This window comes from Myotis lucifugus, unplaced genomic scaffold (assembly GCF_000147115.1).
Source record: "Myotis lucifugus unplaced genomic scaffold, Myoluc2.0 scaffold_4, whole genome shotgun sequence".
NCBI lineage: Eukaryota > Metazoa > Chordata > Mammalia > Chiroptera > Vespertilionidae > Myotis > Myotis lucifugus.
In genome coordinates this window covers 4598939-4623968 of record NW_005871052.1, presented here as the reverse complement: position 1 = coordinate 4623968, position 25030 = coordinate 4598939, and the positions used below count along the sequence as shown (strand labels likewise).

General features: G+C 38.9%; 1 protein-coding gene across 3 annotated transcripts in view; it reads right to left on the bottom strand.

Moving 5' to 3' along the window:
• BRWD3 (bromodomain and WD repeat domain containing 3) overlaps positions 1 to 25030 on the bottom strand; it is a 131261-nt gene that overhangs the window by 72206 nt on the left and 34025 nt on the right. For all 3 annotated transcript variants that reach the window (XM_006082814.2, XM_023764005.1, XM_023764006.1), the window contains 2 exons: positions 7846 to 8006; positions 5675 to 5896 (listed from right to left, as the gene is read on the bottom strand). In XM_006082814.2, the coding sequence (XP_006082876.1) occupies positions 5675 to 5896; positions 7846 to 8006 (383 nt within the window). Of the gene's footprint in view, positions 1 to 5674; positions 5897 to 7845; positions 8007 to 25030 lie in introns of those variants that run through there.

Sequence of the window (25030 nt, the reverse complement as noted above, 5' to 3'; positions counted from 1 at the left end):
AGGATTCCAGCCACATACCAGGTGCCCCAGTTCAGAGTTCCAGTGCCAGGAAGAGAAGTCCCCATAACTTCTAGCTGAACACACAATACAATATACAGATGATGTATTATAGAATTGTATATCTGAAATCTATAATTAAATTAATCAACTAGAGGCCCGATGCATGAAATTCGTGCAAGGGACTCGGCCCTCGTAACCCAGGCTGCCTCAGCCGGCCCTCGCAGGCCCTCACAGCCCCAGCTTCATCTGGAAGGCCGTCCAGAAGGTCGTCTGGATGGTCATTCTGCTGTTCAATTTAATTAGCATATTAGCTCTTTTATTATATAGGATAACAACCCAATAAATTCAATAAAAATAAAAAATAAAGCAAACAATAAAACCACAAGGATTGTGGCTGAGTGCAATGGAAGGCTGCTGGGGGCACAAACAGTAGCTTGAAAGGCACCAGGGACATACAAGGACGAACTAAAATGTCTGGCATCAGGACCAGAGCTACAGAACGGGGACAGCTTTCTCCCAGGCATCTTTCTCCCAGACAGAAGTTGTTCCTTTTCTGAGCCCCCCACACAGCTTGTAGGTGGGCACCATTCCTGAGTCTCCATCGACCTGGCTATCACTATTTGCCCCACCCTGGTGGTTCCCTGATATCCCACCCCATGCAACTTGTGGGCCCACCCAAGATGTTTCTAGTTTTTCATAAGAATGGCCTATCTTGGCTCAAGATTCAGACTTCCCAAAAGTCTCTCAAACGAGTAGCATTTGGCCTTGGCATGCCCCATACTTCTCCCTACATGACCCCAGACCGTCCACAAGCAATAGCCAGCCTTAGTTCGCAGCTTGGCACACACGGGCACCACCAAACCCAGCACAGTAGCAGCCATCTATAGCTCATGTTGAGAAGCCCTGAACAGAGCACAGTTGGAAGCTGACCTCGGCCTTTACCTGCCAGGATCCCAAGAGCCAGTGTACAAAGTAGACAGTTTTAGAGCACATTGAAGCACCACTCAATCTCCTCCATAAGAGATAACCTCAAGAAGCAGACTTAATGGGCACAAGAACACTGCTGATGTAAGTCCTACTCCATGGGGTGGGGCCCTGGACAATTAATCCTCCAAGTTGGTTGTAGCCAGTCCTTGTAGCCAATCACCCTCATGGTAGATCCCTTCCACTGACGTGCCAACAGCAATCAAGGCTCAACTACAACAGGAGGGTGTACACAGCCCACACAGCGGGGTGGGGTGGGGTGGGGGTCGTACCTGGAGTGCCCAGCTTGGGTGAATGGGGAGGCTGTGCCACTATACCCTATAAGACCTACTATATAAAGTCACTCTACCAAGCTGGGGAGACATAGCAGCTCTACCTAATACATGGAAAGAAACACAGGGAGGCTGCCAAAATGAGGAGGTAAAGAAACACGTCCCAAATGAAAGAATAGAACAAAACTCTGGAAAAAGAATAAGACAAGTAATCTACTAGATGCAGAGTTCAAAACACTGCTTTAAGGATGCTCAATGAACTTAGTAGAAGAGTAGATGAACTTAATGAGAATTTCAACAGCATAAAAATAGGACATGGAAACCATAAAAAGAACCAGCCAGCCATTTGCAACAGCATGGATGGAACTGGAGAGCATTATGCTAAGTGAAATAAGCCAGTCAGAGAAAGATAAATACCACATGATTTCACTCATTTGTGGAATACAGAGAACAACATAGACTGATGAACAGGGACAGATCCAAAGACAGAGAAACAACGATCAGACTATCAATCCTCAGAGGGAAAGTAGGAGAGGGTGGGGGTAAGGGGAAGAGATCAACCAAAGGACTTGTATGCATGCATATAAGCCAAACCAATGGACACGGACAACAGGGGGATGAGAGCATGAGTGGGGGGGGGGGGGGTTAATGGGGGGGGGGATGAGGACACATTTGTAATACCTTAACCAATAAAGAAATTTAAAAAAAAGAACCAGCCAGAAATAAAGGATAAACTAATTGTAATGAAGAAAAATTTACAGAGAATCAACAGTAGAGAAGATGAAGCTGAGGATCAAATCAGCACTTTGAAATGTAAGAAAGCAAAAAACAATCAGAACAGAAAAAAAAAAGAAAGAAATTAGCCCAGCTGGCGTGACTCAATAGTTGAGCATCAACCTATGAACCAGGTCATAGTTTGATTCCCCATCAGAGCACATGTCCAGGTTGCAGGCTTGATCCCCAATAAGGGGCATGCAGGAGGCAGCTGATCAATGATTCTCTCACATCACTGATGTTTCCATCTCTCTCCTTCTCCCTTCCTCTCTAAAATCAACAAAAATAAATTTAAAATAAGAAAAATGAATTTTAAAAAAATGATAGTGTAAGGAGCCTCTGGTACAACTTCAGGTGTACCAACATTCACATCATGGGGCTGCCTGAAGAAGAGAGAAAGCAATACAATGAAAACCTATTTGAAAGACTAATGACAGAAAACTTCCCTAACCTGTTGAAGCAAATAGACATACAAGTCCAGGAAGCTCAGAGAGTCCCAAACAAGATAAACCCAAAAAGGCCCACACCAAGACACATCATAATTAAAATGCAAAAGTTTAAAGACAGGGAGAGAATCTTAGACACAGCACAAGAAAAGATTGGCAAGAGATATTCAAAGCAGTGAAAAGCAAGGACCTACAACCAAATTATTCTACCCAACAAAGCTATCATTTTAGAATTGAAGGACATATCAAGAGCTCCCCAGATAAGAAATAGCTAAAGAAGCTCATCACCACCAAACAAGTATTACATGAAATGTTAAAGGGTCTTTGTTTAAGAGGAAAATAAAAAGATCAAAAATATTAACAATAGCTTAGCCAGTTTGGCTCGGTGGATAAGAGCATTGGCCCGCAGACTGAAGGGTCCCAGGTTCGATTCCAGTCAAGGGCATGTACCTCGGTTTCAGGCTTGATCCCTGACCCCAGATGGGGTGTGTACAGGAGGCAGCCAATTGATGTGTTGCTCTCACATCGATGTTTCTCTCTCTCTGTCTCCCCCCACCCCCTCTAAAAAGCAATGGAATAAATATCCTTGGGTGAGGATTTTTTTAAAAAGCATTTAAAAAATATGAACAATAAAATGGAAGTAAATACATATCTATCTACCAGAGGCACGGTGCATGAAATTCAGCCTGCATCCTCTTGTGATCTGGGACCCATTGGGGGATGTCAGGCCTAAACCAGCAGTCAGACATCCCTCTCACAATCTGGGATGCTGCATGCACCAGTGACCATACTTTTCATACAGGTGAAAGGCATCTTGCTGTTGTATGGGAAGCTACATTTTTTTGCCCTGATTATAAAAAGTAGTATATAACATGATCCTTCTGAGGCAGTAGTACCATTTTCCCCATCGTGTGGGTGGAAAAACTGAAGCAGAGAGAAGTTAAGTAATTGGCTTTGTCACAGTTATAAGTGTCAGAATCAGGGCTGACCACAAAATATGCAAGCCAGAGTTCATGCAGGTCATCACTGCATCATCCTGTTTTTTCGGTGTTAGAGTAGCCTTGCCAGGTTTTAATTTTTAAATCTAAAGGGATGTTCCCAATATATGAGGGTCCCTAGGCCTGGCCAGCGATCAGGGCCAATCTGTGGGGGCGACCAGCAGGTGGAGCAATAACGAGGCCCCTGTTGGCACCTGCCTTGCATCTAAAAAACAAAATAAACAAGTAGAACAGAAAGAGACTCGTTGATACAGAGAACATTTTGACAGTTGCCAAATGGGAGGGGGTTAAAGGGATGAGTGAAAAAGGTGAAGGGATTAAGCAGTATAAATTGGTATTACAGAATAGTCAGGGGGATGTAAAGTACAGCATAAGGAATATAGTCAATAATATTTTAATAACTATGTATGGTATCAGATGAGTATGACATATATCGGGATGATCACTTGGTAAGTTATATAATGTCTAAACACTGGAGGGTACACCTAAAACTAATATAATATTGTATGTCAACTATAATTGAAAAATGATTTTAAAAACAGACTTTCTTTGGCTTTAACTCTGAGTCTGGAAACTATTGAAGGTTCTGAGCAGCAGTTACATGATTTAACTTCCATTTTAAAATCACTTAGTCTGCTATGCAGAGGCTAGACTGGGGTAAGAGAGAGGAAAGAGAAGAAGTAAGATGATCAGTTAGAAGTCTATTTCAATCTCATCAGAGATAATTAAAATAGGGTAGTAAGATGGAGGTCATGAGAATTTGTCAGATTCTAGACACATTCTGAGGGTAGAGCCATCATAATTTGCTAACAACTTAGACATGGGATATAAGATAAAGAAAAGGTCTGGGATAACTACTCTGAGCAATTAGAAGGATTAAACTGTCATTTGTTTAGATGTGGAAAGCTTTGGGAGGATCAGATCTGAGGAAGGAAGACAGGAGTTCAATTTTAAATATGGTGTCTTTGAGATACGTAGTAGACATTCGTAAGTGAGTAGTTGAATATACAAGTACGGAACTAAATGACAGGTCCCAAGACACAAAGATAAATTTGAGAGTCATCAGCCTAAAGATGAAATTCAAAGCCATGAGACTTGATGCAATCAATAAGGAAAAAAATGTGATAGAGAAGAGGTCCCATGGATCTCTAGGGAATTCTCACATGTAAACAAAATGAGATAGAAACTAGCAAATGAAATTATGAAGGAATCAAGCAGTATCATAAACATTTTTTCAGTATAAAGTCATTTTTTATGTTATATAAAAGTATCTCCAAATTCCAGAAATAATACTGTCAGATAGAATGGTGGGAACAAAAGTACCTGGAAATCTCTCAAAACAAAATCTATGAAATAATTCCAACTGATCAAAAATTTGACATGAAAGTTTTTCAAATTCAATATGTTATATTGAACCCAATCCTTGCTAGCTCCTCATAAACAGATAATACATTATTTAAATAACACACACACAAAATGACCGGCATACTTATTAGCAACTAAAGAATAAATAAATTGGAGTAATTATATCATCCACAAAAGTGATCTCCTTGACCAAAGAATAAAAGACCTTTTCAGAAGGAGTCCTCTATTTTGCTCTCAACACAAAGAGGACAAAAGTTCAGCTTAGTTTGATTAAATAAAAGTTCTTTAGGGGGTATCCAGAACTTCCACTACTAACACCTGGTAAAAACACTATATGATAAAGTATTTAAAAGAAGCCAATGTACTCTATGTGAAATATCAAGCTGAAACTAAGAATAAAATTTTTTCTAACATGAAACTTCTCTCTCTTTCTAAATCTGACTGAAAAGCATCTTGGATTAAATGTTAACACAAAATGTGCCAATATTCAAGTTAGAACCTGTTTATATCCTGACTAACAGGTATTATTAGTATTACTCCCAAAAGCATTTATAAGCTTCTCCCTTCTTCATAAATATGAGCAAGGCAAATAAGATGCCTCACACTATATTTAAAAAACCTATTTGGTTCCCTTTTTACTTATTTCTAAAGGGAATGGATTTATATGAAACAAGAACTTTAAAAAATACATGTCTGCAGGGTAGGAACAAAGCCCTTAAGAGGTCAACATTTTTTTGTCGGCCATTCTTTATAATATTATCAACACAATATAACAAAAACAAGAGAATTCTCATCCTTATTACATATGTTAGAGGTCATCTTTTCATTTTCTCACCTGAATGGAAGTAATAGAAGCTGAATGTCCCTGAAGGACTGCTACTGGTGCACAAGTTCGAAGACACCACACTCTTACAACCTTATCACAGCTGCCTGCAGCAATAAGAGTGTTTTCATAGTTTACTGCCATGTCAGATATTTCAGCAGAGTGCCCTCGAAGTGTAGCAAGGAGGCGTCCGTCATCTGTTGCCCAAATTTTCACCAAACAGTCATCTGAACCCTATAGCAACATGAAAGGACAGAAGATTTACAATGAAGCAGATATTTCCTCTTCCCCCAAAAGCCGGAGAAACAAAGGGAAGATTTTATTAAGTCACTCCTAAGCCTTTACTTTTTAGTCTCTCCTCTCCAGATAATATGGATCCAGTAGCAAATATAAATTATGTTCAAATGATAGCAGTGACAAAGCATTGTCCAAACTGGCAATGGTATTTGTGAGAGCTCCTCAAACTACTATCAATCCCTGACAACTAAAAAAAATTTTAGGATTACGTATCTCTGCCTTTTTTTTTCTTAATTGCTTGAATATTTATTCTACAAATACTTAAAAATGTAACCCAAAGTCTACATGCATTTCTCAGTAAACATGAGGCTTTTTCTTGATAATCTCTGGTGAAAATATTTTTAACTTCCTATTGATAATTTCTAAAGAGCTTTAAAAATAGTACAAAGCAGCATGGATGGAGCTGGAGAGCATTATGCTAAGTGAAATAAGTCAGTCAGAGAAAGATAAATATCACATGATTTCACTCATTTGTGGAATATAATGAACAACATAAACCAATGAACAAAAACAGATCTACAGACAGAGAAACATCGATCAGATGCTCAAACCTCAGAGGGAAGGTAGGGAAGGTGGGGGTAAGGGGGAGAGATCAACCAAAGGACTTGTATGCATGCATATAAGCATAAGCGATGGATGTGGACAACAGGGGGTGAGGGTGAGGGCAGGACTGGGGGGATGGGGGGACAATGCGGGGATAAGGACACATTTGTAATACCTTAATTAATAAAAAAATTAAAAAAATAGTAAAAAGCAATTCTACCCCATTATGGAAAATAGAGGCCCAATGCATGAAATCCATGCAAGAGTAGGCCTTCCTTCCCCCAGCTGCCGGCACCAGCTTCCCTCTAGCACCCGGGACCTGGGCTTCCCTTGCAGCCCTGGCTTCATCTGGAAGGTCGTCCGGAAGGATGTCCAGTCTAATTAGCATATTATGTTTTTATTATTATAGATAAGTTACTTAATAATTATCTATTTATAGCAAAATGGCAATCATCATCTTCATTGTGATCATTAATAAACAAATACTTACATGATGCATTTGGAGTCTTGCAAATATCCATGAAAGACTTTGTAATGAACTCCAAGGAATTACACTTTCTCAAAATACAAACAACTTCCTTAGTTATAGCATAGAAATTTAAAAAAAAAAATTAGGCCAGCCCTCACTGGTCTGGCTCAGTGGTTAGACCATCACCTGCATACCAAATGGTGATGGTTTCAATTCCTGGTCAAGGGTGCATACCTGGGTTAGAGGTTGGATCCCCGGCCCCTTTTGGGGTGAGTGCGGGAGGCAACCAATTGCTCTCTCTCTTCCTCCTCCCTCCCTTCCACTCTCTCTAAAAATCAATGGGGGGGGGGGATATTCTCAGGTGAAAATTAACAAAACAAAAAAATAAATAAAATTAGGCCATTACCTACAGTTTTGCATTAACTTAGTACTAAAGTAATGAGGCTAATAAGCCTTTTCTTGGAAATATTAGTGTGCTACAATTTTGTGCTCAAAATCACACAGTATACTCTTCTTAATGAAAACCCAACTTTAAATATAACCAATACTAAAGTCAAAGAAAGATATACACAATAACTGTAATCTTCAGTACTGTGTAGTATAGTTTAACTATTTGACCATAAGGATGATGTAATCATTAATTAAGCAGAACTGGCAACAGTTACACTAAGTGACAAATGGAAAATGCATATTAATAAGTATTTGCTAAAATGTAAATGAAATTGAGTAGATAAAACTTGTTTCATATAAATTAACCACCTCTAAACTATAAGGCCTTCTGAAAATGTATTAAAATTTCTCTAAAGATAGGGGACATTATAGTTCACATTCATTTACTTATATAGAATGAGAAAAAGACAAATTTTACACTCACTGTAAAAATTCTTCTCCCACTTCGGTCAAATGCTACACAGTAGACAGATGACAAGTGCCCCAGAATTCTCTTATGCATCTTAATGTGCTGGTAAGCAGATGAAGGGAAAATATGGCTGAAGCGACTGCATCCTGTTAATTGCCTGGCAGAGGTGATATTCACTGGAAAACATAAAATAAGAGATTCACTTCTTAAAACCTAAAAGTGAAACCTACTTCAGGAAGTTAAATCATTAATATTAAGATGAGATAAAACAGGGTACACATGCCACAGCAATTCTATCATGTGAGAAGTCTAAATTTCATTATACATTTCATGATTTTATGAACTCAAGTTCACTACTGCAAAGCATTAAGAACACTCATTCTTTTAAATCCCAGAAGTCTGACTTTTTGTTTGCCTTACTATGGTTTCTCAGGTACATTCCCATTTTGCCTTTCCTGGTACACAATAGTCAAGGAGACTGTTACTTTAAATATATAGGTAATCTTACTATAAAATGAAGGAATTTTAGAATAAAACTAGTTTTTGTTAAATATAATACATCTTAAACATTATATAATTTTCCTGTCCTCACACACATCCACCCCAACTATAGCTGTCCCTAAAAATTCAACAGTAATATAAGAGGATTTATATAGTGAAAAGATAAAGGAAGCCATGACACCACATAGGTTCTCAGTAACAATTCTTTCTAGGCTTGTTTATAGGTTCTTGTCTTTTTGGTTTCTGAAACTGTAAGGTCTCTCTCTAGTTACACCAATGAACTTTAAGGCTTCCTCTCCTATGAGGTCATCTTAGATCCTGTCTCCATTTTGTTTATTTGTTTTTTGCCTTGTAGTTAATTTTATTAAAAATGAGCCAGAATGAAACACATCTCTGCACAATTCTCTTTCAAATACTGCCTGTATTCTTTTCACTTCCTTTAAATGTCTTGATCCCCATATAAAGATTTACAAGCACTCACTTGCTCTGATTCCTCCAGCCTTCCAGAATAGACTGAAAATATTCAACATCAAACACATTATATTTTAATCAAAATATAAGATCCCTATAAGCTCAAAGTCACCTTGAAGCAAGGTGACATTTTGCCACAGTGTATAAATAATCCTATCTAATAATAGACAAACAGGGTAATTGACCGTACCTTCGCTACGCCTCCCATTGGCTAAGAAGCACGATATGCAAATTAATCACCAACAAAGATGGCGGTTAATTTGCATACGTAGGCTCCAAGCACGAATCTCTTCATGCAACAGGCCTCTAGTATAGGATAAATGATAATAGCTTTATGTTAAAGCAAGACAAAAGGCAAGAATTGAGTTGTAGCTGGATTAGTATAATCAGAACCATGCCACAATAAAAAACATGAAACTTGCTCTGACCGGTTTGGCTCAGTGGATAGAGCGTCGGTAATAGCTTTATGTTAAAGCAAGACAAAAGGCAAGAATTGAGTTGTAGCTGGATTAGTATAATCAGAACCATGCCACAATAAAAAACATGAAACTTGCTCTGACCGGTTTGGCTCAGTGGATAGAGCGTCGGCCTGTGGACTCAAGGGTCCCAGGTTCGATTCGGGTCAAGGGCATGTACCTTGGTTGCCAGCACGTCCCCTGTGGGGGGTGTGCAGGAGGCAGCTGATCGATGTTTCTAACTCTCTATCCCTCTCCCTTCCTCTCTGTAAAAAATCAATAAAATATATTAAAAAAAAAAAAAAACAAGAAACCTTTCAATGAATCAATCTTAAGAGCAATGAAGTCTTTTTTCAGGCAAAGGTAGATCCATTTTAAACTGACAAAATGACAAAAAATGATGAATAGCAAAATAAACAAAACTTTGCATGTATATCATAAGAAATATAGAGCTGAGTATTTATGTAACACTAAGAGATACTGAATAAATAATGGTAGAAAATCCATAAGCATTAGTAACAGGTAAGAGAATTTCTTTTTCACAGCACTAAAGAATTGTTCTTTGACAGCTCCCAAGCTCTAAAAATGTCCACAATTCTACATTGGGAAGAGTATGCACCATAACTTTGGGACTCCAGTAAACTTCCCTCTTTAATCAAACATTCCTTACTGCTTGGAGTTCCTTGAAACAATCAAGCATTAATTACTTCTGCTTTGCTTTTTTCTATACATATTTTGCAAGTAGATAGAGGAAAAGACGTGTTACTTTAAAGCAGGGTTTCTCAACCTCAGAACTACTGACACCTTGGCGTATGATTCTTCATGATCGAAGACTATCTCTATATTTTAGAGTGTTCAGCAGCATCCCTGGCCTCTACCCACTAGTTGCTAGTAACACCCCACCACCACCAAGTTGTGATAAAGCAAATATATCTCCAGACATCGCCAAATGACTTCTAGGAAGGAGAGAGAACTGTCTCTGGTTGAAAACCACTGCTTGAAGCATAAAAATAAAAACAACTTCAACAGAAAGAAAAAGTAAATAAATAAAAACAACTTTGAGAAGAGGAGCGGAGATAGAAAGAGAAAGAATCAGTGAAAGAGAGGAGAGGTAAATACCTATCAGAAATGCAGTCATTCATCCAGCAAATACTGAGTTTCTAAATAGCCAAAGGAACACAATCATATGAACAAAATATACAGCACCCCATAAGAGTTAATACCTCGGGCCCAAACTGTTAATTCAGAAAGTTACTAAAATTTTTATGTATCTTTAGAAAATATATTTTATTGATTTTTTACAGAGAGGAAGGGAGAGGGATAAAGGGTTAGAAACATCGATCAGCTGCCTCCTGCATACCCCCTACTGGGGGTGTGCCCGCAACCAAGGTACATGCCCTTGACCAGAATCGAACCTGGGACCCTTCAGTCCCAGGTCGACGCTCTATCCACTGAGCCAAACCAGTTAGGGCTATGTATCTTTATAGTATACAAAAATTAGATTTTAGTTTATTAATAAAATTCCACATATGTGTGAAATCATATTAGTTGTCTTTCTCTAACTAGCTTATTTCACTTAGCATAAGCTATAGGGGATAAATGATAATGGAAAAAATAAAGAAAAAAAATTTCACCGTTTAAGACTCCTTTACAGAGAAAACCAGTAATTACTTTAAAAGAAAAAAAATTAAAAACATTTATAACAAATATGACAAAGTCTTAATATTTTAAAACACATAAAACTAACCATCCATAAGAACACCATCAAGCTCTAATAGATTAGTGGGTTAAGGAAATTAACAAATAAGTCACAATATAGGAAATACAAATAATAATCTGAGTCACTGAAATAAAATAAGACCTAAAGTATGAAGGCATGGAGCAGACTGACTTATCTCGATATGGGGTTGAGTGGACGAGAAGAGATAAGCCAAATAAATTATATAAAATGTAAATGAGACTATGATTTATATAAATACAGACATGCATTCACCAAAAAAAGAGAAAGTGTTGAAAGATTTTAAAAAACTGCCAACTAGGAATACTTTATTCACCAAATACAAAGGAAAAATAAGGCTTTCCCAGACAAACAAAAGCTGCCTTGTAAGAAATACTGTGAGTTCTTGAAGCTGAATTCAAAAGATACCAATAAGCTACAGGAAAACATAAGAAAGCACACAACAGTGTGGCAAAGGTGAAAATAGACAAAATTAGAAAATTATAATTCAATATTAGAATGGTATTTTTACTTATAGTCTATACATTCAGCACAATCCCTATTAAAATTCCAATGGTATAATTCACAGAAATAGAAAAAACAATCCTAAATTTGTATGGAACCAGAAAAGATACTAAATAACCAAAATAATCCTGAGAAAGAACAAAACCAGAAGTTATCACACTTCCTGATTTTAAACTATAAATCTATAATAATAAAAACAGTATGGTACTGTATAGAAAGAGACACATAGACCAAATAAAAGATATTGATGGGTCTAAAGCTGTGAACTTTCCCACTTGTTTTTGTGGGTACCAGGTTGTCATTCGATACAGAAGGGTAAGCCATGGGGACATGTGTTTTGGTGGGGGGAGTGGGGACAAAAGACATAATACATAGTAATCCTGTGGGAAAATCAAAGAGCCAGGCAAGAAGCTCAACAGGTACTAGAAGAGATGGCTCTGGCTTTACCAAGCCACCCTAGTTTGACAAAATGACAGTAAAAAGGCAATATAGCATTAAGAAAAAATGGCCTAGCTTCTTCTCCATCCATAAAATCTATAACATAGGCATAATACCACATATCTTGACAATTAAGTGAGGTGAATTTTGTAGAACATATAGCACAGTAGGCTTTAGTTCCTGTGAAATTTAGTCCTACTCCTCTTCCCTTTCCTCTCCTCTCTGGGATCTCACATTCCAAAATAGATGGGGTGGGAGAAAAAGGGGGAAAGTTTCATATTAAATTGGACTCTGAGGGATAGTGATCTCTATATTAAAGAAAATGATTAAACATAAATGAATATTACATACTTTGCTGACTAAAGTTGAAAAAAATCTGTTATATAATAAAGCAACATTTATTTAACACTTTTTTTGTGCCAGCCACTGTGCTAATCACTTCATGTTTAACTTATTTAACCCTATGAAGTTAATACTATTAATACCCTCCTTTAAGAGACATGGGAACTGAGGCATAGAAGGGTTAAACAATTTATACAAGACCCCAAGCTACTAAATGGCAGAGCCAGTATTCAAGCCAAGCAATCTGGCTTCAGAAACTGATCTCTTAACCAATATTCCATAATAGCATTTCTCAAAATGAGAGAAAAATAAAAAATAATAGAGCACTGTCCCAATACGCCAAGGCTGTGGGTTCAATCAAAGATCAGGGCACATACAAGAAGCAATCAATGAATACATAAATAAGTGGAACAACAAATCAATGTTTCTTTCTCTCTCTCCTTCTTCTTCCCCCACTCTCTATAAAATCAATAAATAAAATAATAAAATTATAATTTGTCTCAATATGTAAATTATGCTCTAGTCACTACAACAGGTTTCACCCCAATCCTTAAATCTAGCCCAAACCAACCCAGAACATAATTAAAGCTGCCAAATCATCCAATTCCAAAACTAAAATATAAAGAAAAACAGTATGGGATTTAAAAACTCCTAGAAATTATAGGTGAGCTCAACAAGGTCAGAGGAAATAACATCAACACACATAAATTAATTGCATCTATATACACTAACAATGAACATGAGAGACCAATACTAAAAACACAATATTTAAAAAATACAGTATCATTTACAATCATTCAAAAAAAAACTGGCCCTAGCTGGTTTGGCTCAGTGGATAGAGCGTCGGCCTCCAGACTGAAGGGTCCCTGGTTCGATTCCGATCAAGGGCACATGCCCGGGTTGCGGGCTCAATCCCCAGTAGGGGGCGTGCAGGAGGCACCCGATCAATGATCCTCTCTCATCATTGATGTTTCTATCTCTCGCTCCCTCTCCCTTCCTCTCTGAAGTAAATAAAAATATATTTTTTAAAAAAACTGAATTCTTAGATATACACTTAACACATACAATATTAATCACAAAATGCTTATGAAAGAAATCAAATACCTCAATAAATGTTGATATACCATGTTCATGGATTAGAAGGCTTGACATAGTAAACATGTCAATTCTCCCAAACTGATTTATAGGCTCAATGAAATTCCTTTCAAAAAGCTTTTGCAAACACTGACGAGCTTATTCTAAAACTAGTGGCCCAGTGCATGGATTCATACACATTGAAAGGAAATTAATTAGAAGAAATATTTTAATATCGCTATTCACCCTTTTTCTATAATAGAAGTGCCAACCAAATTCACGATCAACAATGACAGATCAAAACACATGTGTGAGAGGAAACCAAGATGGCGGCATAGGTAAACACTGGAAATTGCTGCCTCCCACAACAAATTCAAAAATACAACTAAAAGACAAAACGGACATCATCCAGAACCACAGGAAGGCTGGCTGAGTGGAAATTCTACAACTAGAAGGAAAGAGAAAAGCACACTGAGACTCAGAGGAGGTGCAGAAGTGCAGAGGTACGGAGGCGCACGCGGCAACGGCTGGCAACTGAGGACGCGGCTGTCTTTTTGAATCGGGTGGGAGTCACAAGCCCCCAACTGCTCTGAACTCCAGTTCCGGGTGAGTCTCTGGGGACCCAGACTCATATAGGGAGAAACTGGACTGTCTGTCAATGGGCAGAACTCAGAATTTGAGGGCGGCTTTCTCTCAAAGGTGCTTGCAGCAATTACCGGGACACTGAGACGCCGGGCCCCTTAGGGCAGGGCTGAGGATCAGCCATAGCTGCTTGCTCCGCCCTGTTGATTCCCTGAGACCCCGAGCCACCCAAGCTGTGTGCAGAGGCTTTTGCATATGAATGCCCTGGCCCATTGCAATCTGAAAATTACCTAACAAACTGCAGCTGGGCCTGACAGACCCAGAACTTCCAAGAGAAGGCCCAAGGCCCCACAGCAGCTTGCATTGCTTCACAGCTGGGCCTCATCTGGGCACCTCCAAACCCCAAACAAGGAAGGGGAATCTGCAGATCTCTTTGTAGCTCCTGCTGGGTAGCCTCAGGAAGAGGCTTAATTAGCATCTCCTTAGATCCAAGAGCCAGTGTACCCAGTGGTCAGAGTGGGACCATCCAATTACAACTCCTCAGATTCATAAGGGACACACTCAGGGGGCAGACTCAGTGAGCACCAAAGCCCCACTGAAGCAAGTCTTGCCTCATAGGGGTGTCTTCAGCACAGAAGTTCTCCTACCATAGATACAGCTGATTCTCACAGCCAATTGGCCTGGAGGTCAATTCCTCCCAGTGATACCTACAACAATCAAGGCTTAACTACAACAAGACTGTGCACAAAGCCCACAAGGGGGTGCACCAAAAGTGTCCACCTCAGGTAACTGGGGAGGCTGAGTCACTGGGCCCTATAGGAAACCTAGCATACAAAGCCACTCTACCAACACAGGGAAGCATAAAAAATGTGGAGACAAAGAAACAGGTCACAAATGACAGAAATGGAGGAAAGCAAACGACTGGATATAGAGTTCAAAACCACACTTTTAAGGTTTTTCAAGAATTCTCTAGAAACCACCAATAAACTTAGTGAGACCCTCGAGGTTATGAAAAAGGACCAACTAGAAATTAAGCATACACTGACTGAAATAAAGGATATTATGCAGAGTTCCAACAGCAGACTAGAACATCGCAAGAATCAAGTCAAAGATTTGAAATATGAAGAAGCAAAAAACACCCAATGGGAAGAGCAAAATGAAAAAAGAATCCAAAAATACGAAGATAGTGTAAGGAGCCTCTGGGACAACTTCAAGCATACCAACATCCGAATTATGGGGGTGCCAGAAGAAGAGAGAGAGTAAGATACTGAAAACCTATTTGAAGAAATAATGACAGAAAACTTCCCCTACCTGGTGAAAGAAATAGACTTACAAGTCCAGGAAGCGCAGAGAACCCCAAACAAAAGGAATCCAAAGAGGACCACACCAAGACACATCATAATTAAAATGCCAAGAACAAAAGACAAAGAGAGAATCCAAAAGCAGCAAGAGAAAGACAGTCAGTTACCTATAAGGGAGTACCCATACGACTGTCAGCTGATTTCTCAACAGAAACTTTGCAGGCCAGAAGAGAGTGGCAAGAAATATTCAAAGTGATGAATGCCAAGAACCTACAACCAAGATTACTTTATCCAGCAAAGCTATCATTCAGAATTGAAGGTCAGATAAAGAGCTTCACAGATAAGGAAAAGCTAAAGGAGTTCATCACCACCAAACCAGTATTATATGAAATGCTGAAAGGTATCCTTTAAGAAGAGGAAGAAGAAGAAAAAGGTAAAGATACAAATTATGAACAACAAATACACATCTATCAACAAGTGAATCTAAAAATCAAGTGAATAAATAATCTGATGAACAGAATAAACTGGTGATTATAATAGAATTAGGGGCATAGAAAGGGAGTGGACTGACTATTCTTGGGGGGGAAAGGGGTGTGGGGGACGCAGGAAGAGAGTGGACAAAAATCGTGCACCTATGGATGAGGACAGTGGGGGGGGTGAGGGCAGAGGGTGGGGGGGGGGAACCGGGTGGAGGGGAGCTATGGGGGGGAAAGAAAGGAACAACTGTAATAATCTGAACAATAAAGATTTAATTAAAAAAAACACATGTGTGAGATTGGCACCAGCAAGAGCTTTATATTTATCGTTCATGTGTGAGTTAACGTTTATTTTTAAATTGCCTAGAATATTGAAAAAATCTTGACAAAGAATAGAGTGGGAGGGATTGCTCTTTCCAATGTTAAGGCTTACTATGTAGCTACAGTAATCAAAAAAATTTGCTACTGGTAAGGAGATAAACACATAGATCAATTGAACAGAAAAGAGGACCAAGAAACAGATCCACATAAATATTTCAAAATATATTTTTATTGAAATCAGAGGGGAAGGGAGAGGGAGAGAGATAGAAACATCAATGATGAGAGAGATTCACTGATTGGCCACTTCCTGCACGTCCCCCACTGGGGACTGAGCCTAAAACTCAGGTATGTGCCCTGACCGGGAATCGAACCATGACTTCCTGATTCATAGATCGATGCTCAACCATCGAGCCACACCAGCCAGACTATCCACATAAATATTTTAAAGTAATGTTTGTAAAAACTACAAATCAAATTCCATAGAGGAAAAATAGTCATTTCAACAAATGTTGCTGAAGCAATGAGACATCCATAGGTAAAAAATGAACCTCAAAGAAATAATAATGAACCTCTGCCTAAACTTTATATACTATACAATTTAACTCAATATAGGTCATGGAATTAAATATAAACACAAAACTAATAAGCTTTCAGAGAAAAGACAGAAGGAAATCTCCAGGATCTGGGGCTAGGCAAAAAATTCTTAGACATATGAAAAAAGGATGATCCATATAAAAGGGGAAACTGATATATTGGATGCTATCAAAATAAAAAACTTTTGATCTATGAAAGCCTCTGTAAAGAGGATGAAAAGTTAAGTCTCAGATAGGGAGAAAATATTTGCAAATGATATACCCGACAAAGGACTGATATCTAAAATATAAAAAGAACTCTCTTTTTTTTCCTTTGAATACTCACCATGTTAATGGTACTTATCTCTACAGAGTAAAATTAAGAATTTTAATTATTAATACCTTTTTATATATCTCAAATTGAATATTGTACTCTTATAATTAAATAAGTCATTTCTAAATCAGTAAAAGGAAGATGAACACAAAAGATGAAATAGAAGGAGAAATAGAAGACCAATCAATATGACATCTCCAATCAAAAATACAAACTAAAATGGGATGCTATTTTTGTTTTTTAAATTGTCAAAATTAAAAAAAAAATTAATGCTACTTTCCAATGTTGGCAAGAATGAAATGAAACAGATACTCTCATATACGCTTGGTATCTATTATAATAAAAGCGTAATATGCTAATTAGACCAGACGTACTTCTGGACAAAGCCAGGGCTGCAAGGGAAGCCCAGGTCCTGGTTGCCAGAGAGAAGCCGGTGCCAGCAGCCAGGGGTTAGGAAGGCCTACTCTTACACGAATTTCGTGCATTGGGCCTCTAGTAGGAACATAAATCTGTATAATCTTCCTGAAGAAAGTGGCAATATGTGCCAAAAATATTAAAAATACACAGACTTATAATTTACAGAAAGCTCAACAATAAAATAATTTAATTAGAAATGGGTGAAAGATGTGAACAGACATTTCATCAAAAATGATATACATATAGTAAAGAAGCACACAGAAAGATGATCAACTTAAGTAGCCATCAGGGAAATGCAAATTAAAACCATAAAGACATATCACTACACACATATGTAAACAGCTTAAATAAAACGCCATGACACTATCAAACACCTCCCCCTGCTCCTGAGGTGAATATGTGGAAAAAATGGATCACTTTATATGTTCCTGCTGGGAATGTAAAATGCTACAGCCATTCTAGAAAATAGTTTGGCAGTCTCTTACCAAAAAAAAAAAAAAAAAAACTAAACATACAATTACCATACAACCTACCATTGTACTCTTGAGCTTTTATCCCCAAGAAATGAAACACACAAAAAAAAAAAAGAGAGAGAGAGAAAGAGAGAGAAGAAAAATAAAAAAAACACACAAACCTATCCACAAATGTTCATAGCAGCTTTATTCATAATAGTCAAAATCTACAATCAACACATGTCCTCCAACTAGTGAAAGGTCAAACAAATGGTTGTATAATCCATACTATGGAATACCACTCAGCAATAAATGGGAATGAATATTGATATATGCAACAATTTAGTTGAATGTCCAGTGAATTATGCTAAGTGAAATAAAGTTATATACTGTATGATTACATTTATATAACATTCTTGACTACAGATTTGTGGCTGACAAGACTGTGTGGGTAGGTCAGGCAGGAGATAGGTGGGTGTGGTTATAAAAGGGCAATATGAAGGATCCTGGTGATAAAACTCCCCTTTATCTTAACTGTGGAGGTGGATACACAAATGATAAAATTGTATAGAACCCCATAACCACATATTCACACTCAAGTGAATATAAGTAAAACTGAGAACATCTGATAAAACTATAGGCAATCCCTTGAGTCTTACACTTAAACCAAACTTCTCTCAGTTTACCACACTGGAACCTTTGGTTACTGTATTCTTTTGGCTTTATGCTTACCTCTGCCATTTCAGCCCTGTCAATATTCTTCTTATCTTGAACTCATAGCCCTAAAACCACCTCCTTTGCCATGAAATATTTCTCAATCATTTCAGACAAAAATGAACTCTCCTGCTTGTCAAGGTCCTTTTATTAGTTCTACACATCTCTGATCTAGGATTATAAGCACTTTAAGGATAGAGATTAATGTCATGCACTGACCTAGCTTAGTCCCTTGGAAGCAAAAAACATTTAAGTATTTGTTTAATTAATCTGGCCACATCATTCCCAAAATATCCAACCATAATTCTTACTCCTCCAGGGCATAAATTTTCCACTTGAAATCCAGACAAGCCTTCTTTTCTGTCCTATGTAGATATCCTCTCATCTGGAATGTTCTAACCTTCAACTTATAATCAATCCTTAAAAGTTCACCTCAAAGGTTATTTATTCCTTAAAATCTTCCCTTGTTTCTTTTATTCAGTTTCCTCTCTCCTTTCTGAATGTTCATTAAACTTTGTATTTTACTTAAATAACAATTTATATCTGCCATAGATTAAGTGTTTGTGCCTACCCCTAATTCATATGTTGAAAACTTAATGCCCAATGCAATGATATTGAAGATGGGCTTTTAGGAAGTTATTCGATTATGAGGGCAGAGCCCTCATGAATGGAATTAGGACCCTTATAAAAGAGGCCTGAGAGAACTCCCTTGCCCCTTCCTTCATGTGAGGTTACAGAGAGAAGACACTATAAACTAGAAAGCAGGCCCACATCAACACCAAATCTGCCAGGGCCTTGGACTTCTCAAGAACCCAGAACTGTGAGAAATGAATGTTTGTTGTTTATAATCTGCCCAGTCTATGGTATTTTTTTATAGTCCAAAACGACTGAGAAAATTCACTATCCTATATAATAGAAGCCTAATATGCAAATTGTCCCCTCAACCGGGAGTTCGACTGCTCGCTTTGATGTGCGCTGACCACCAGGGGGCGGCGAGGAACATGGCGGGCATTGGCGACACAGTGCTGGCAGTGGGCAGCAGTGGAGGCTTTGCTGGCCCCAATCGCCCCTCAGGGCTTCTCCACCTCCCCCTGCTCCTGAGGGGCGATCGGCGGGAGCAGCTGCCACTTGCACCCGCTGACAGTGCCAGCTCCGCTCGCACCCGCTGCTGGCATCAGCCCCAATCGCTCCGCGCAGTCAGTGGGTGCGAGCGGGGCCGGTGCTGCCAGCACATGGGAGGGATGGGAGCAGGGTGCTGGCAGACAGGGGACCAGGGGCTACAGCAGGAGGGGCCGGGCAGGGGCACAGAGGATGGGTCAAGACCCACCCCTTTGCCCACTGCAGCCTCGCGGCCCACAGGTCCTTTCAAGGTGCATGAATTCGTGCCCTGGGCCCCTAGTAATTCTATAAAACCAGTAGGTTTTATTGTGAATATTGATCACATCTGAAAAACTGATCAAATTTTCTTATGATTTACAAGGCATTATTTCTGTTTCATCCCCTGAAATTTTTTTCAATTATTTAATAAACTTTATTTTTTGGAACAGTTTTAGGTTCACAGCAAAATCTGGCAGAAAGTAGAGTTCCTGTATGTCCTCTGCTCCCCATAAACAGAGCCCGCCCCCACACTATCAGCATCCATAGTGCATTTGTTATAGTCGATGACCTAAAATGACATGTCATCATCATCTAAACGCTACTCATGTTGTTGTACATTCTATGGGTTTCCATAATAGTATCATATAGTGTAGTTTCATCCCCCTAAAAATCCTCTGTGCTCCTCCCTGCCTTTCTAAACCTTGCTTTCTTGGTTTTTTATATTGTTTTTTTCTACTCTGATTTACCCTTGATGAAATGCTGATAATTCATTCAAATTCTATCTAGGGCTCTCTTGTCCCTATTGCTGCAATCTTACCTACCCACATATGAAATATTGCCAATCTTTATCTCTAATCTTTTACCTTTCACTTACACTCTTCATTTCCTCTCTACATCTATAGTAATAGTTTTCCCTCTGATTTCTCTGTATCTCTTCCAGTCTTTCAACTCTCCAATTTATTTATCCTACACTTTGCAACTTGAGTTATCTTTTCAAAATAAAAATCTGATTATATAATTTTTCTATTCAAAAGTATACAACAGCCCTGACTGGCGTGCTCAGTGGTTAGAGCACTGGCCAATGAACTGGAGGGTCCCAAGTTTGATTCTGGTCAAGGACATGTACCTGGGTTGCAGGTTCCCTGCTCCAGTTGGGGTGCGTGTGGGAGGCAACTGATTGATGTGGCTCTATCACATCAACGTTTCTTTCTCTCTCTCTTCTCTCCCCCTTCCCCTCCCCCCTTCCTTCTACCCTCTCTAAAACATCCTCCAGTGAGGATTAACAAAACAAAAAGAGTATCCATTGGTTCATACTACACTCATTAGTATGGTATAGAGCAGGGATTGGCAAAATGAAGTCCATGGGCCAAATTCAGCCCATCACATATTTTTGTAAATACATTTTCACTGGAAAACAGCATGATCATTCATATACTTACTAGAGGCCTGGTACATAACATTCGTGCACTCAGCAGGGAGCCTCTTGCAGTCCTGGAGATACAGAGGGGGATGTCCAACTGATGGCTTGCAGGCCTAAGCCATCAGTAGGACATCCTTAGCGCTGCCACAGAGTTGGGAGAGGCTCCCACCACCGCCACTGCGCTTGCCAGCCATGAGCCCCGGCTCAGGACTTCTGGCTGAGCAGCGCTCCCCCTGTGAGAGTGCACTGACCACCAGGGGGCAGCTCCTGCGTTGAGTGTCTGCCCCCTGGTGGTCAGTGCGCATCATAGCGACTCATCAATTTGCATATTAGCCTTTTATTATATAGGATTACCTGTGGCTGTTTTTTTAAAAATTGAGTTTATTGGGGTAACATTGGTTCATAAAAACATACAGGTTTCAAGTGTACAATTTAACAAAATATCATCTGCACACTGCATCATGCACCCATCACTGGCTGCTTTCACACTACCACAGAGATGAGTAGTTGCAACAGAGACCAAATGACACAGAAAGCCAAAAACTTTCACTATCTAACCCTTTATCAAAAAAATCCATACTTTTAGCATGGAGGGTTCAGAATAATTGGTCCGTATCTTTTTTTTCCAATCTCATCTCCCACCACAAACTCTAGGCTTTTATTATATAGCAAACAGGCAATTATCTTCTGAATAAAGCCACTACTCATTTTTCAAGAGGCTGTACTTGATACAATTGGACCTAAAAGTATATTGAATAAAATTACCGTATTTACCAATTCCCACCTTATTATCCCATGTCTTATTTAAAACACACACAACAAATGTGAAAACTATGATTCTGAAAATAAAACAGAGCTGGAAACTATTTTGGAAAGTAATAGCAAATGAGCCTTATACATATCTCAGAGCACCTACAATGGTCAAGACATTCTATTATGGCAAGTAGGAAATACATATTATTTAGTTTGCTAGGAATTTTGTGGGAGGAGCACTGGATTTGAAGCCAAACAACAGGTCTGAGACTTAAGTTCAGATATGCAACTACAAGGGTTGCATGTGAGTTATATAATCTATTCATGAAGATAACTCAAATACTAGATCTTTAATCTATGAATCATTATTATCAGTATCAGTGACCCAATATCATAATTATAAATTACATTTGTGTAACATTTTAAAGCTTATAAAGTAATTCTGCAGACTTCTCATTTGAGTTCACAGAAATCCTGTGAGATCTGAAGACAAGTATTTACTTCAATTTGTAAATGAGGAAATTAAGGCCCAAAGAAACTACATGTCTTGCCTAACATTACAGAGCCAATAAATGGCAGAGCATAGATTGAATCCAGGTCTCCTGATTATAGTTCAAGTAGGGGCCCGGTGCACGACATCTGGGCACTGGAGGGTGTGGGGGTCCCTCAGCCCGACCTGCACCTCTCCAATCTGGGAGCCCTCAGGGGAGCCCTCCCCTATCCGGGAGCTTCTGTCTGTCTTTGCAATCATATGAGCAAATTGTCTGAGACCCCAACTCAGTTTGGTTTGTTGCTCACAGAATAATAGAGGCTTTTTTTTCTTTGCTTCATTGGTGGAGATTTCCTGGAAGTTTTAGGATATCTTCCCTTTAATTTTTCCTAGACACTCTGATTTTACTTATGTCTCTCACCTTTGCTTTCCCTCCATCCCCCACCGCAACAGTAACTTGCTCCAGGCTCACTTTGCTCTAGTGCAGTGGTTCTCAACCTTCCTAATGCCGCGACCCTTTAATACAGTTCCTCATGTTGTGGTGACCCCCAATTTCATTGTTACAAATTGAACATAATTAAAGCATAGTGATTAATCACAAAAACAATATGTAATTATATATGTGCTTTCCGATGGTCTTAGGCGACCACTGTGAAAGGGTCGTTCGACCCCCAAAGGGGTCACGACCCACAGGTTGAGAACTGCTATCTAGTGTCTAGGAGATCCGTCTGCCACCAGAACTATGATTCCCAGCATTCCTGGTGCTCCCCGTGCTCTGGGCTTCCTCTTCCGGTCCTGGGGCTGCCACCAAAACTACTATTCCCAGAATTCCTGGTGCTCCCCACGATCTTGGTTTTCCATTCCTGCTCTGTCTCAGTCCCATGGCCTCCCACTCTGCCAAGTCCTCCAAGCTGCCAGCTCTCCCTCTCTGCTCTCCGTCTGGTGGCTTGGGGAGCCAATTTCCCCAAGCCGCTCCATTCTACGCCAGCTCTCCTGCTCTGCTTTCCGCCCCTGTGTATGCAAATTAACCCACCACCTTTGTCAGGTTAATTTGCATACTCACCCCTGATTGGCTGGTGAGCGTAGCAGAGGAATGGTCAATTTACATGTTTCTCTTTTATTATATAGGATAGTCTTCCCACCTTTCAATGCTATTTAATGACATTACAGAAAATCTGCTATAAGTCTGAAATAGTAAATAATTTTAAAAACTAAAAGCAACATATAGCCCTCAATCTTTCCTCTACCTACCAGACACTGAACAAAGTCAGTTAGCGACTCTGGGTTTTACTAAATTGGATTTTATTGCAAAGTTCACAAAGATTTAGAGTATTCCAAAACGGCCACATCGGAATTGTTAGACAACTAGTCTACTCCATTCATTCTCTATTTACAGTGGAAAAAAATCTCTTTGTATTAAAAGTATTTTACTCTGTATGGAACTTTGAACTGGTGTCAGAAAATGTTTCTAAGCTAAAACAAAAGACTAAGAACATCCAGAAAAGCCCTTAAATACAATTAATAACAAATTGCTGTATGTTAACCACGTGCTTTTAAAAAAATTTATAAGACCACATGTTGAAAGAATCAAAATCTCTCCGGGATTGAAATAGTGAATACCAGCCAGGAATGAAAAAGAAAAAAAGCATCCCTGCAATTAATCAGGCTGGGAGGACAGACAAGATAAAGCTGGCTCTAAAGTTAACAGAAATATTGTTTTTCCCAAGGTCATGGAGTAGTTGTAAAACATCATAACTATACTGTCTTTGAGTGATTATTGCTTTGTTATCAGTAATATCCCCCGGCTTGCTTTACTATTTTCATTTATTACTGGAGAAAGATACCCAATTCTTAAACCTCCTTACTTAAGGCTAGCACCCAACCCCTAGTTAATCCCCACTTCTCTCAATCTGCTTCAGAAGCAACCAATTCAGAACTAATCCAGGCTTCCTTCAAATCCTCCTCAGAATTCTTCATTGGGGAGCCAAATTTACATTGCTTTATGAAGAGGATGACCATTAAAAAACCTTTCTACCACTGCTGCATGAATATAATGCTCTAGAATTAGCAGAAAGTATAATTCAGAAATATGAATTAGTGAAACTTAATCATAATCATTTGTCATAAATGCTAACAATTATTTCTCTATTTCTCAACTGGATGTCTTTCAATAAATAAGAAGTTATTATTTAAAAAAGAAGGTTCGTCTCCTGGCTGGCTCGGAAAGACAAACAGTTCATTATTGCAACTAAAAAAGAAGACACTTCCCTCCTTCCTCTATCCATAGGCCTTCCAAGTTTCCTCAGGAGTATACTCCCTCACTATGAATCAATAAATCTGATTTTGTCAGACTACAGGCTTATTCCTGGTGGTCTCTGGTTGATGAGGCTTTAACAAGGAAACTAAATTACCCTACTGACCCAGAAGTTTAAGACTGACAAATGCCCCTCTTGCTGCCCAAAAAGAAACAACTTCTTAGCCTAAACCATGAAATCACTAAATACAAGAGACTTTCACTGCTAGATGAATAACTCACAGAATTCTACTGAATATATCACAGGAACCATCTGGATCAATGATACTAGAAGATATAGTATTTAATCGAAGCCAGATACTACCATTATTGGCTGGGGAGAAAGAAGCATATCAATCACCTTGGCATCCAAGCTACCAGGAAAAAACCCGAAGTTGTACAAGATTGATGATATATCTGGATTTTTTATATAAGAAATGGAAGTCCACATAAA